Raw genomic sequence first — 14758 nt, forward strand, 5'->3', positions numbered from 1 at the left:
GTAATAAGATGGTCTGCATGCTTCTGTACAGCTTGATTTTTCTTTGAACTGCATTGTTTCTATTATGTGAAAATCCTCTGTCTATCCTCAAAAGAAATGTAGTTCAGAGGGAAGATTAGAGGAGCATTTATGTGATTCAGTATTTTCAGCCTAATGGCTATTGTGTAGGTCACCACTGTGAGAGACTCTCAGGAACTGTCTTAACCTAACTTGATACACAGATGTTGAGGCCACATGTGTTGTCTAGGCCCCTCTACACTCACACAAATTGGCCTCTGAGAAAGCTCTCTACGAAGGAAGGCATTCAGAACAAATGGAGTTGATGAAGCTATAAAGATACTTTAAAGAGAGGAATGGGACTCAACACCAGAGTAAGACACCTAAATTAATGTGGCTCATCTCCTCTTGTGGTAAACGGAGCCTATAGAGCTCTGGAATATGTTCTCAAGGAAAATCAAAACATTCCACTATAGAAGAAGAAAACAAAGTTTTCAAGAAGTTTCACCATTCCAAACCACATACCTGCACAAGGAGGACCCAGATATTCCCAGTGTTCCTGCCCCTCTGACATGCTTGTACTCTGTGAGCTTTGTGCCACAGCCCGAATTTGAAAGAATAATCCCTCTTGATTTCACTGAAATTGCAGATTCAGGCTTAAACTTATACAGAGAAAGCATTCATCTGAGCAGTATAAAGCAGGATAGGGGGTGGACAGTCTGACACTTTGAGCAAAGTTTATTGGACCCTGAAAGACTTTTTTTTTTTTTTTAATCTACCAACCTCTTTACCATCATTTTAAAGGAACTACGAACTTGGTTTTTTGATTATTAGTTTACAGTAATCTGCTGCACAATGTTTTTCTTACTATATCTGGCTTTCATTTTGTTGCAATAATTATTCAATGTCTGTTGCTTACAGACCCTCATCAAAAAGATGACATAAACAAGAAAGCATTTGACAAATTTAAAAAAGAACACGGTGTGGTGCCTCAGATGGACAGTGCTGCCCCCTCGGAACGATTTGAAGGTAAAGGTGAACAGGAAGTCCTTCCTGCAGAGTTGTCTCCCCTGTGCATCTTAGTAAGAAAGTAATCCAGAATTTACTTAAGACTTGATTACTTACAAATTTACGTAGCAACTAAGTGATCCAGGCTCTGTGACTGGATTTGAGGGTTTCTGGTAGAGACAGTACAAACCACAGTTAACTAGTGACAGTTTGAAGTGCTTCCTGGTTCAGTCTGATGCTGAGATTATCCGTTCCTCAGAGGGTGTGACATTTTCAGGTAAGAGTAGGCCTGAGCAGATGCACTTGGGATACAGGATCATCCTACAGCTAAGTTTTGGTCTCCTCTTAAACCACAAACACCTCCCATCAAATTTTCCAGACACTTGCAGGAGGCTGTGTTTCCTTACTAAGCGTTCCTTAACATAACGCAAAAGCATTGCTGCCCTAATGCTGTGGCTTCCCGGGGCAGTTACAGTGATCTAACACCCAGCTGACAATGAAAGATGTTACCTTCTATAACTCCTCTGGGCTTTAAATAAAGATCCCAAGGGCCACTTGTCCAGTCAGTTTCAGGGTTGTTTGGGTGTTTTTTTCGGGTTTTTAGTTCTGGGTAGCCCTTAGGTCAGACTACTTGTATCACAAAACTGCAAGGATTTTAAATCAACTGTAATCAATTTTACAGTATTTTCTTAGGCTTATCTCATAGACTCATTTTCTTACTGTCACTTTTGCATTTAAAACCAGGATCACCTTTAGATTCATCCCCTTGGACTACAGAAGAACAAAAGCTTTTAGAACAAGCATTGAAGACTTACCCAGTAAATACTCCTGAAAGATGGGAGAAAATAGCAGCAGCTGTTCCAGGCCGGTCAAAAAAAGACTGCATGAAGCGATATAAGGTAAGGTACCTCACCTCCTTCCAGGACTGTAATTACCCAGGTCTTGTTAGAATCCTTTGCTTCTAATATTGCTTTCCCTACCAGAGACAGTATCTGACAACAGCAAACTAGCATAAGATGGAGCCTTATGGAGAAAGTGTTTGGTTTGGGGTTTTTGCTAACTCACTGCTCTTTTGGGGCTAAGGACTAAGTTCTCCTCAGTGAAAGTAGTGGCTCTGGAAGCTCGGAAGGGAAATACGTCTCATGAAGTCTGTCTTACAATTTGTCAGCAAGCTCTCGTAGATGGTAAAGTCCTATCCCTAGTCTTCTGTAGGTGATGTTCCTGCTACAGAGGAAGTAGATATGCATTGACCTTCCATGAATTTATTTGTTTCTAAGAGAAATTGTTTTAAGGTATTAAACTGTCTAGATTCCTCACTAGGTTGAGAGCTAAAGTGTTTCAGGCTGAATATATGTAGTGTTCTAAACCACAGTATTGTTAGCAATTTCCACATTTACGTAAGTTGTGTTTTTGTTTTCCAACTCTCCAGGAACTCGTTGAAATGGTCAAGGCGAAGAAAGCTGCTCAAGAACAAGTGATGAATGCTACTAAAGTCAAGAAATGACTCTTACTGACAATCTTTTGTTTTATAATAAAAATGCAAATACTGTACATGTTTTCATTCCTTCCTTAATTATACAGATACACAGGACTGGCTGGTTCTTGAGTTTTAATCTTCTCAAATGCACTTCTCCAACTCAAAAGCTTTAAACAGGGGTAGAGTTGTTTGTTGGGGGGGTTTTTGGTTTGGTGTGTGGCGGGGTTTTTTTAAAGTTCTTGTTATTCACTCACGAAGCCAATACATGCCACTGCAGATTTTGTTATACTCTGGAAGCTGTTCAATGGGACCTGGAAGTTAAAGAAAGTTGGCTATGACACATACTAAACTGATACCAATTGGTGTGGAGGGGTTATGGGTGGGTCGAGAAACTTATACAACATACCCACAGCAGCAACTGCAGGATGCTTATCATAGATGTACTTTGTGCAAACATCTCTAATAGTCTGGGCATCAATAGCCTAAAAGGGGCAAAGAGACATCTTTGTTACCAATCCCATCTAAAAAAGAACTAAGAGCTAGTCATCTTAATTTTGTATAATCCAGGGGAAGAGGCAACAAAACAGCTGAAAGTTTTCTCAGGTGGAAAGAGTCTAACTTCTCTGTGGTTACTTCCTGCAGCAATTAAATTTCTCAAGAGCCTAATTTAAAAGTTGCAACATGACTGCCACTTACTTCAATTCTTGCCTCAAGTTCTGGAATTGGGATTCGGCGCTTATAGCACAGCATTTGTCTTCCAATGTCTTCACAGATTGGTGTGGACCCTAAAATAAGGGAAAATATGCTTCAGTTATCAGCATACAACTCCACTAAGAATAAAAAGCTCTCGTAAGTCTCACCATCAAGTTGTAGCAGCATATTTGTCTTCAGAAGATTTTTTGCTCGAGCTACTTCATTTTCTGTAACGCTTGTGCAAAGTCTTATCCTAAAAAATAGTTTAAATCCAAAGGCATTAAATAATGGTAACCTGTAGCACACAAGATTGCCTGTGGTAAAGAGGTGCATATACATTAGTACACCTACCAGGCACATCTTTTCTACAGACAGAGCTGGTAAGAGAATCTGGTATGGAAACACGCCACAGCATGCAAAGCAGCAGCATAAGAGTAGGGTTTTTTGGAAGCATACCAATATACCCAAGAGCAAGTTCTTCACCTTGGAAGAGCTGTATTTCATTTTATTAAATGAAGCCAAGTGTAGTCCATACTTGCTATCTTGATAATAGCTATTGCTAAGATAGTAGGAGCCAAACAATTAGAGGTGATTAGCCCAGAAGGCAATCCTTTCCTTCCTGCCTCTTGCTGAGACAATGATTCACCAAACTGCATAAGGAACATTTCACTAGGACAGGGGGATGTACTCTATATCCTAACACGTTCTTGTCACAGGGATGGTTCCTATCTTCCCTAGTGCTAAGCTGCAGCAAACAGCTAAAATGATGCCATTTTTCTCCACAAGTTATCATTCTATGAGATCTTTGTAAATAAGTGAGCTATGTGATTAAAGAAACTCCTCATCTGCAATTCTTTCAACTTTTGTTTCAACCTCCCTCACTTTCAATCAGTGCTCTTAAATAGCATATGTCTGTTTCTAATCATATCTGCAATTCAAGCATTACACTTGCACCTATGGACATCTTTTCAATTTAGATTTAAGCCTTAGACAAATAATATTACCTAGAATCCCAGGTTTCAAAATTCCATATATAACAGCTCACCTACCTTACATGATTACACATTACTCCCTGTGTACTCACTAGAGCTCTATGTAACACCACGCCTGCTATGTCATGTGGGATACCAACTGCAGAATGGGTAACTACTAATGGTGTTTGTAGGTAATTGCACATTCAGTCTCTTGAATACTCTCTCAGTTGTCAAATACACAGTTCATGGGCACTATACACTGACTTAGTATTCTAAAAGGTGTGATGTATTTTGGTAACTCCTGGACTTGCAAGTCAAAAAAAAAAAAAAAAAAAAAATCACTGCCCTCTGCCCTATTTTCTTGTACAAGGAATACTATTATATTAACTACAGTTACTATTTATTCTTTCAGGACAGAACAAGAAAACCAAACCTAAACTTTAACCTATTTGCTCCAAGTAAGGGTGCCAGAAACTGGCTGGTGGGACTGTGCTTTGCGTGTCAAAGTTTAGAACTTCATGCATTTGTTTTTTCTAGGCAAACCTAAGCCGAGAAACAAAAATATTCTCTTTAAATGATTGCTATGTTTTATTTTATTCCTCCACTGAAAACAATGTTTTTTGGAGAAAGAGTTGTTAGCTTACCACTCCCTCTGAACAAAGTGCACCATGTCCTGTATAGTGGATGGCTCACAGACCATATAGAGTCCCCACAGCCCTGTATCAGTATAGCAGGTGTTGAAGGACTGGAAACTGTGACACAGGTTACCATGGCAGGCAATCTGAGCAAGTTTACTGGATAAATTCTGCTGAGGCAAAAGAAAAACGCATTATTTTATGAAGATGTTTAAAGCCTACTAGTCACCTCCATGGTCTCCTGTTTTCATTTCAATGATGAAGGACATGCAGTAGTGTCGGAGGCTCCAGCAGAAGCTACGAGATTATCAGCTCTTCATCTCAACAGTTCTTTTCCTTGCATGTAATCTCACATTTCCAAGTAACAGCCCAAACTTAAGCCAAAATCGTAAAGCTACTTAGGTTCAAGAAAGGGATAGTTACTGATACCCACAGGTTCTGAAACATCCTACTTTCTCTGAGGGCTGGCAGACCTCAAGTCACCTCTATTTTGGTGGTTTAGAACCACTTCCCAAGATTTTTCTAGATCTTGGGCAACAAATTCTCTCAGACCCACAATTTAATCCCCTCCTCCCGCTCAAAAAAAGGACCGTAAAGAAGCAGGAATGCCATCAGACAGGTTTGAACAGGTCTGTATGGGCAGTGCCCGGGTCAGAGAGATCTCACCAGCCCACCAGCCTCACGAGGAGCAGGAAGGTGCTTGCAGGTTCACTCACCACGCCTCCTCCAAAGGAACGATCCCAGTTACCTATCAGAGTATTCGCTACCATGAGGGGGATCGTATCTGGGTGCGACCAGCCAGCTGCTTCAACAGCTATGGCAATGTGTGCCAAGGGCATCTTGTCATCTCTTATACGGATCTGTGGGAACACATGAGAGTAGCTGTAGCACAACCTCTACACGGTAATGTATACAGGAAGTTACATATCAGGACACAGGCATTTCCATCACATCTGGATTATAAAGCATGCACATAAAGAACAAAAAATTAAAGCCTATGAAGCTTTATTTAACATCAGCCTTAACTAGTCTTTCCTGTGGTGATTTCAGAACACTTCACCAACAGCAAGCCTAATGCCATGTACATAAAGGCCATTACAAGTCATTTCATGACAAACAGCAGCAAGGAAAGCCGATGACTTTTCAAAATCCGAATAGAGCTGGGAATAGAGCACAGATGCCTCAGTTCTCTGCCCTACCCTTTAAATTAGCGATTCCCAACAAGTGGAAATGCTCCAACACTGCAGACAAGGGGATAAAAGTAAAGTAGCAGCAGGGGTAAGGGAGGTATTCCTCCAGGAACTGATGGAGCAGAGAAAGCGGCAGCAATGACGCTTGCCCAGGAAAGGTTGGCAAGTACTGCCTTGGAAAGCAGCTGCTCCATTGCCCCCACTGGGGGCAGGAAACCTTTTAACCTGCTGAGTCCATGGCTGAGAAGCACACTCTCCTTGGCAGAGAGCATGTGTCAGTTGTGCTCACAGGGGATATAAGGGCCAGCTCAAAACGCCATCTAACAGCTTACCTCACTACCTGTGAAGCTGCAAGGCGGCAGGGGTGGCAGTCCTCCTTCTGGAGCAGATGGCAAGTTACCGAAGTGGCACTTCGCTAGGTCAAGGAGCTCATCATGAGAGACCCCTGAACAGAGATGTTTCACGTACTTTGTAATGTTACTCTGTAAACAGTTAATTTAAAAGGCTGTGCAGTTTAAAGACTAAACCAAGCAGTAATATATTGTTCCCCTCCTTTTAATGCCACACTTTCAGATTTCTCAAACCTCCCCATTAGAGAGAGTAAGATCATTATTACCCTCCTTAATTCTCTTCAATAGCCTCTATTAACATTACATCAAATCAAGCCTTTTGCTCTCAATTTCAAGCTTTGATGTTACTTCTCTTTCTCTGCTTTCCCCTTTTCACACTAAACCCCTTCTAGGCCCCTCTTTTCCTGGCCAAATGGAAGAATGACCTTGGCCTCCAGTTCACTTCTAGTTACCGGTTTAAGAATGTTTCTGGAATACTACTGAGGGGAAAAAGGAACAAGAGTTCAAAGGGTATGAAGGCACAAAACATGCAGGGCTAAAAATGAACTTCCAGGACCTGCTGAACAATGGGTAATTCATCATGTTGTTCCCAGAAACTTAAAGACCATGGTTTTAAGCATAGTTTCACATGACCCAGGGTGAATATCTCATACTAACCTCCAGCAGCAGCCAGGACCATTCTGGGTCCTTTGTAATGCGTTGTTATGTACTCCACCAAGTCATTACGGTTTATGGATCTAGAAACAGTCAAGGAAACATCACTACTGTATCAGTAAAGTTTATTAGAGTAAAAAGAGAGAAATGTATAGAACAATACATTATCAAAATAATTATAAGTTCTGCCAATGCACAGAGCTGTGCACAGAGGTAGAAAGGTAAAATAAGAGTGACTTCCTGAAAAGGAAATAGCAACTTGACACATTTTGCCTTTCAAAGCTCTAACTTCCTGAGGAATGAGAATTACAATTCAGTCAGGTGGAGACAGCATCCATTAACAATCTCATGCCAATTTGAAACAGCACATTTAGCAGTCTCCTGGTCTGCACTGGTATAAACAAATGCTGAAAGAGCAGTTGTCCTGTTTTGGCTGGGCTAGGGCTAATTCTTCTTCTTAGTAGTTAGAATAGTGTTGTGTTTTGGATTCAGTATGGGATTTGGTATGAGAAGAATGTTGATAATACACTGATGTTTTTAGTTGTTGCTAAGAAACAAAGGACTTTTCAGCTTCCCATGTCCTGCTAATCTGCAGGTGCACAAGAAGCTGGGGGGAGCATAGCCAGAGCAACGGACCCAAATCAGCCAGTGGAATATTCCATATCATATAACATCATGCTCAGTATAGCTGAGGGTTTGCCAGGAAGCTCACTCTCTTCTGGGGTTGTGGTTTCAAGATTTTCTCTTCCCCGGGATGGCTAGCTGGAAACGGGCTGGGCACTGGTTGGCAGGTGGCAGGCAATTGCACTGTGCATTACTCATTTGTATCTTCTATTATTACTATTATTGTTATCATTATAATTTTATTTCAATTATTATGTTGTTTTTATCTCAACCTACAAGTCTCCTTGCCTTTACCCCTCCAATTCTCTCCCCCATCCCCTGGGGCAAGGGAGGGTGATTGAGTGGCTGTGTGGAGTTTGGCTGCCAGCCCGGTTTAAACCACAACAGCAATGCAAACACAGTTGTATTTATGATAATGCCTAACACCTGACTGATGGGAAAAAGGAACATTCCAATTTTGTGTCATGTGCATTTTTAACAAACAAGAGAAAAATACAGCAAATAACGAAGACATGCAGTAGACATCTGAAGTTCACGTACCCCCTGATGCTTGCATACAGGAGAATTAAGGCAATAGGAGAATTCTTATAGCTATATCCAGTGCAATTTCAGCTACCTTCCAGGGTAAAAATGAAAACTGACATTTCCCTACATTTTCAGATGAGTCTTTTCAATATATAAAAGTTACCACACAATTAAAGACAGTCACAAATTTGGACATACTTGATGTTTTCAGTGGGTCCTAAAATTGTCCGTCCTAGGGCTGTCTTCTGATAGGCTGTAGCATGAAGGTAATCAAAGACAACTTCTTGTAAATTGGTTTCAACTTCTTGCATCTCTCGAAGTATAACTCCTCGCTCACGCTCAATCTCTGCTTCTCCCAGGGTACTGTTCTGAATTATGTCGGCAAGAATTTCCACAGCTAATTGAAAATAGAGATGGGAACAGAAATCATATTTTCAGACTACCAGAAAAATCTGATTCCAGAAGTAAAACCCACCCCAAAGACCAAGTGGCCCAAGATTTGCTAGTAAGATTTGCAAGGGGACAAAAGACTTGTTCTGCAGGAAGGAAGAAGTCCAAAAGGTATTTTCTTTTGGGAATCTAAAGACAAAAATGTTTCAAACATCAACTTCCCCGGTGGCACTCTCCCTTTCCAAACCTGCATTCTCACATTCCTGTGCAGTTCAAGAAAGGACTTTTCACCCAGGAAGGAAGGGACTGTTATGCTGCGAAAGCATCATTCTGTGGTTTCTCATCAGGAGCTGGATAAGCATTTTGTTCTTTGCTGCTTTTCTGAAGAATGAAAGAAGTTACCTCTTGGTAAGTCTTTCAAAAAAGCCTTTGCATAATACACGGTTTGTTCCCTGGATGTATACGCATTCAGATGAGCTCCCATGTTCTCAATCTCTAGTTCAAGGTCTAACTGAGATCTCTTTTTTGTTCCCTGAAATAAAACAGTAAGACAAATCAAATTAGACCCTTTAATTCACTTACCCATCATTACTACTTCTCGTCTGGGTAAGTCAGGGTCAAAAGAAAGAAAAAATCTTCTGGAAAGAAAACTGTCGTATGAATCTCTCCAAGCTTGAAAGTCAGATATAAATCCTACTATGCTCCTAAATGAAAATAAAAAGCTGGCAAAAGGGGGACTGTATGTCTTATAAGGCTATTACAAGAAATTAAAAGTGAGTTAAAATTAGACCTGTGTTACTGATCTATAGTTGTGCATCAGCTACACAGAACTAGGACTTTAGCTTCATTTTCTGATGGAAACCAAAGTCTAAGTTGTCCACTTTTTTATTTTTTTCCTCTCCTCAATTTGGAAAATGTATTTATACAATTCTGACAAAGTTCTTATCATTGGTCTTTAAAGATAAGTAAGTCTGAAATCCATTGTAAGCTTCTACATCAATACTCATACTCACCTTGAAAGCCATGTGCTCAAGGAAGTGAGCAGTTCCATTGTTCTTCTCATTTTCATACCTACTTCCAGCATCAATCCAAAGTCCAACCTCATTGGGGAAAAAAAAAAAAAAGTCATCATTTCACCAGCTGACAATGCAGCTTTGCTGGTTTTGTGTATGAGCTACACTTGGATTTTCAAGACCTATTTTTAAATGGCTTTTTCCTTAAACAAAGAAAATCATATTCACAAAAAAATCTAATCACAAATAATTTACAAAAGCCTTAAGACTTCTATTTCCCAGCTTAAGTTTTACGAACAATTGTTAATTGCATTCTTTCAATGTTTATTTAGTTTCACAAGAAAATGAACACACATGAACAGTTACCAAAAAACCTTCCCTTTACAAGTTACCTACTGTGCATGTTGAGAGTCCAGAGTCTTCAGACGCTACTTGCAAGCCATTTTCCAGAGGACTCACTCTAGTTTCAGGAACATTTAAGATCACTTCTGTTGCTGCTTTGGAAGCTCTGAGCCTGCCTGTTCCAACATGTACACACTGTAAAGAAAAAGCATCAGTCATGCTCAGATTGTTAAGCTATATCCTAAGATGCTCTTCTGAAAAATGTATTCCTGAACTTGAATTTGTGGATCTTTTTTAAAGCATGCATTTAAAAAGAAAAAATTCAGCACTGATTTACTCGACACTACTTCACATCAGCAATGCATTAACCTAACTCAGAAGAAAAACATGAAGATAACTAAAATGGAGTAGACTGCATCTGCTTCCCTCCAATCAAATGATCTGACAGAAAAGCATGTTACAATCCTCAGCCAGCCACCCCGAGAGCCACGCTTGTTTCCCAGTTCTGCCAGCAAGAGCCTGCAGGACCTCAAATATATCCTTTAACATCTGAAATTCTTTTGGGTACCTGCTTTCTAAAGCAAAGTGAGATATAGTCCAAGGGCCTATGTCCAGGACTGCAAATCAGTCACCCGTTTTTCAGAACAGGGACAGATATTGAAACTGCCATCTTTTATACGATCATCTGACAGTTAAAGCACATTAAATCAGATTGGGGCAGAAACGGGAAGATGTAGATTAAAAAATAGGAAGTTTATTGCACTTTTTCAACACCAAGAAATTTAAATATGTATCCCAAATACATACTTCAAGCAATAAACTATTCCAAAAAATTTTAAATGTGTCAAATAAACAAAGGTTTCCCTCACCATGTGACTGCCCTAAACATGCAAGTACAAAATCCAGCTCTCACTCACTCTCCTCCTGAAATACCAATAGGCTAGATCTCTCAAAATTTGTGTATTTTAGGATTATTCAAGTCTGAAGGGACCTCAGGAGGTCTCCAGTCCAACCTCCTGCTCCAAGAAGGACCACCTAAGGGGTCAGACCATTTTGCTCTGGGTTTTCTGCAGCTGGGTACTGAGTATCTCCCAGGATGGTGACAAACTGCACAGCCTCTCTGGGCAGCCTGCTCCACAGCTCGCCTACCTCACGAGGAAAAGAAGTTTTTTATATATCCAGTTTTTCCTCTCTTGTTTCAACTTATGCCCATTGCCTCTCATTCTGCCACCATGCCCCACTGTGAAAAGCCTGACTCCGTCTTCATGACAATCTTCTCATAGGTACTGGCAGACTGCTGCCAACCGAAGCTGCATCTTCTTTAGGCTTAACAAGCCCCAGATCCTCAGTTTCTCCTCATAGGGCACATGCTCCAGTCCGCAACCATCTCTGCTGAACACGCACATTCACTAATGTCCTCCTTACACTCAGAAGCCCAAAACAGCTGCCCTAGTCCAACTGCCTGGCAAGTGCAAACTAATCACTTCCTTTGACCTACTGGCTGCTGCCAGCCTGCTCTGCTGCCAGGCACACCACTTGCCTGCACACAGCTTGCTGTCCCTTCTGTAGCCCCAGGCCTCTTCCACAGAGCTGTTCCCCTGTCAGTCAGTTCCCAACCTGTGCTGTTGCAAGGGATCACTTTCACTGCTAGTCTGCATTGCAGGGAACCAAAACCTTGTGTTTGAAAACAAAATCTCCCTCTCCTGTTTTCTGAAGGAATAGCTTAGGCTTCAAACTGGAAGGATGGGGAAAATGACAGAAAGGGAGAGTGCTGGGATCAGGGCCTCTGGTGGCAGCCTCCATCCAACCACGAGAGAGAAGGAGAGCGTAAACTTTCTCTGAGCATCCCTGGGGTGAGCACAGCAGACCCCGTGCTGGGGTGGAGGCCGCTGCTGCCCCTCTCTAAGGCATCACGCCCCAGTACTGCACCGCTCCGGCTGCCAGACGCCGAGCCAGCCCCGACGCCTCGGCCCCGCGGGGGACCACAGGGGTTAACAGCAGCCCCAAGGAGCAGGCAGCAAACCCCGAGGCCGGCGGCACCCTGGCTCATCCCGCAGACAACTGTGTCCCGCCGAGGGCCGCCGCCGCCTCCGCCTCAGCCAAGCAGAGACTGCCACTCCCGGCATGCACCGCGGCACGGCGCCCACCCCACGCCACCACTACAAACCCCAGCGCGCACCGCGGCCCGGCCGCCAATCCCCGCCCCCATGGTGGCAGCCTGAGCACCAGCGCAGGGAGCCACCGCGGCGCTTGGGCCCTCCGCACCCCCTTCCCCGAGCCGCCGCTCACCCGGTCGCCCGAGCCGGACACTCGCATAAGGCAAGCAGACCAAGGCAGGAAAAGCCGCCGAGCCGCCAAGCGAGCGATAGACGCAGCCATCTTGGCGAGCGGGTGGGCGGGGCGGTGGCGGCGGCCTTCCGGCGGGTGGCGCGCAGGCGCACAGGCAGCTGCGTTCCTCCCCCGCCGCTTGACGCTCCCTTTCTGTGGGTCCACCGTGGCCTGGCAGCGCTTGAGAGTGTCACCCCCCAGCCCCCGGTTAAAACTGCCTCCTCGCCTTTACCTGCCCTTCTCCTAGCTAGCCACCATGGCAGCGTGGTAATCTCTCCTCAGAGCCCCTTAGGGCGCTGCTGCTGCCCGTGGCCCCGGGAGGGGGTTGAGCCCTGTGCGAGCAGGTGTAAACCGGGGGGGGGGAGGGGGGGGAGGGGGGGGAGGGCCTCGACGAGGCCTCAGCGGTGTGGGCCCAGCAATGGGAACGACGCCCAGTACCTGATCCGAACTACAGAAAGTTTGTATTCTTCACAAAAGCACTACTTCCCCTACAATTCCTACTTTCAGTGGGATGCTCCCAAGCTATTCCAGAGCTGGCTAATTATAAACTGCGCAAAAATGGCCCTGCTTTCCTAGTCGCTCCACAGAACAGTGCAACTCAGGAAAGGCATCTTTCAATAAACCATTATTGCCAGTTTTAGTAACCACAAAGTCCTGCATTTCTTCAGTTAGTTTGTGGACTGCTGTGGGTAGAGCTTACCGCCCACTGAGGCTCCTTTGGCCACGTGTTTCCACGCAGCGTTGAACAAGGCTGTTTTGGCTAGTTGAGGGCGCTGCACTTCCTTCAAGACGGATCCACCCTAACTGGGGAAATCCCGAGACTGAGACATGATAATATGCTAAAGTTTTGTTTTTAAAACTATTCTGAATATATGCAACGTACCTAAAAGACTGAACTGTTACAGATAGGAAAGCTTCACCAACACCAGTAAATTCAGTGCTCCACCGCAGCCAGCTGGCAGGGAACTCCCTCAGCTCCCAGCACAAGACTGGCCTGTGCAAACCACCTGCTGGGAATGGTCCCTCCCAGCTGCCAGGGGCTGGGAAGAGCTTGTGGGAATGGTACTGGACAAGAGCCAAATTTGGGCTGGAAAAAGTTCTGGCAATGTACTAGTAGAGGCAACTTAATTTCAGTGCCAAAGATCATTCTTGAGTATGTTTGGAGTGTATGGCTGTAGGTAAGTAGGTATAGACATGCAGAAAGCAGTGCTCTTAGTTTTTACTTCCTGTTTACATTTTTTACTTTCTTCCTGGAGTTCAGGCTGTTCATTTGGCTAATCAAATATTATCTCAAAAATGAAGGAAAAACCGAGGTGACACTCTATTACTTGTACAAGTCCCACAGTGTGTTAAGTGTGACAGAATACAAAGAAACAAAATACTACTTAAAAAAAAAAAAATCTGTACTACTTATGCTGGGGGGAAGGCACTGGTTTTTTGGTACTATTTTCCTAACCCATGAAACGCCCCCTCTGCCTCAGAGTGTAGCACAGTACTTCTGACATCCCCTGCCTAAGTACAGATACTACAGACCTTCCCTACTGCTGTCTTGCTCTGCTCCAAAAAGAGAGAGAAAGCTGGGCTCTCAGTAGATGACCAGAAAGAAGATGATCTTGGGCCCCAGATGTAGTATTGCCTTTTCCCAGGTCCTTCAGCACCTACCTTCTGTGGATCCTGTGCTTTCCTTTTTTATAGATACAGCCAGTTTCTGAAGGAGCTCAGAGCTGAGTTGATGAGTGCCCGCAGTCACTCCTTCTCTTGCTCAGGGCTCTACTTCCACGCTGGGTCTCAAAAATGGTGGGAACTGGGGATCCTTTTGCTCAGTGTGAGCTGTCTCCTACAACTGCCAAGGTCCTCTTACCTACAGTTGATTTACAAGAGCTGTCAGAAGTGGTGCTCCCTTCCCCCTGAAACGTTACCAGTCACATGAAGATTTTAGGTGGCAAAACTACTGTAACTCACAAATGACAGTGACAGTTGTCCGTAGCTGCTGAGCTGTCTCAGATGCTAAAGCTTCAGAAGGCTATTCACCATGATTTACCTTCTCAGACTCCAAAACATGGAGCAATTTCAGAAAAAGCAATTGTATTTTAAATATATAGCTTTTCTGGAATATTTTTTGTGTGTAGGCAAGTTCTTACTCCCTTGGCAGTTCAGAATGGAATTGTACTGAGCAGCCTAAAAAGTTTGTGCTGCCAGTTCATATGCTGTGTGCTTAAACAGCAGCTTTAATCCTGCAGCAGGGCCTGTCCAGTTCCTGTCACAAGGACTGTAATTGCATGAAAACAGTAAAACACAAAAGCATGATATACTGCATACATTGAAAAATAAAAGTGGAAACTGTTGTTAACACACTCCTTAAAATACAAACCTAAATTCCAAGAAACCAGATGCTGCCTAATTTGACAATGACCCCTTGATCGTGTATGTAACTGTAGATCTCTGTGACTGAAATTATTATTGTTACTGTTAGTTTGCTGCCTGTACTATTTTAGTACCCACATAACCTATGTAAGAAGGATCTTGCAGCTGCAAAGTAGGCACACCCTTTCATCAGA

At 43.3% G+C, this 14758-nt stretch overlaps 2 protein-coding genes across 4 annotated transcripts in view; one reads left to right on the forward strand and one right to left on the reverse strand.

Moving 5' to 3' along the window:
- Nucleotides 1-2556, forward strand: part of DNAJC2 (DnaJ heat shock protein family (Hsp40) member C2) — an 18316-nt gene extending 15760 nt beyond the window's left edge. For both annotated transcript variants that reach the window (XM_074827853.1, XM_074827854.1), the window contains exons 15-17: nt 919-1026; nt 1750-1904; nt 2435-2556. In XM_074827853.1, the coding sequence (XP_074683954.1) occupies nt 919-1026; nt 1750-1904; nt 2435-2509 (338 nt within the window). In that variant the 3' untranslated portion in view covers nt 2510-2556. The remainder of the gene's footprint in view (nt 1-918; nt 1027-1749; nt 1905-2434) is intronic.
- On the reverse strand, nt 2517-12291 carry PMPCB (peptidase, mitochondrial processing subunit beta). Of its 2 annotated transcripts, none has more exons than XM_074827857.1 (13): nt 12162-12291; nt 9927-10067; nt 9531-9617; nt 8920-9049; nt 8326-8524; nt 6982-7061; nt 6307-6419; nt 5501-5644; nt 4794-4954; nt 3343-3428; nt 3179-3267; nt 2889-2964; nt 2517-2793 (listed from the first exon to the last, which is right to left on the reverse strand). In XM_074827857.1, exons 1-13 carry the CDS (start codon nt 12249-12251, stop codon nt 2729-2731), a joined length of 1461 nt encoding a protein of 486 aa, XP_074683958.1. In that variant the 5' UTR covers nt 12252-12291; the 3' UTR covers nt 2517-2728. The 2 variants fall into 2 exon arrangements, with proteins under 2 accessions (XP_074683958.1, XP_074683957.1); XM_074827856.1 differs by having other exon boundaries at nt 4794-4957.
- Between the last annotated feature and the right edge of the window lie 2467 nt (nt 12292-14758).

The sequence above is a fragment of the Strix aluco genome, chromosome 5, assembly GCF_031877795.1.
Source record: "Strix aluco isolate bStrAlu1 chromosome 5, bStrAlu1.hap1, whole genome shotgun sequence".
NCBI classification, from domain to species: domain Eukaryota; kingdom Metazoa; phylum Chordata; class Aves; order Strigiformes; family Strigidae; genus Strix; species Strix aluco.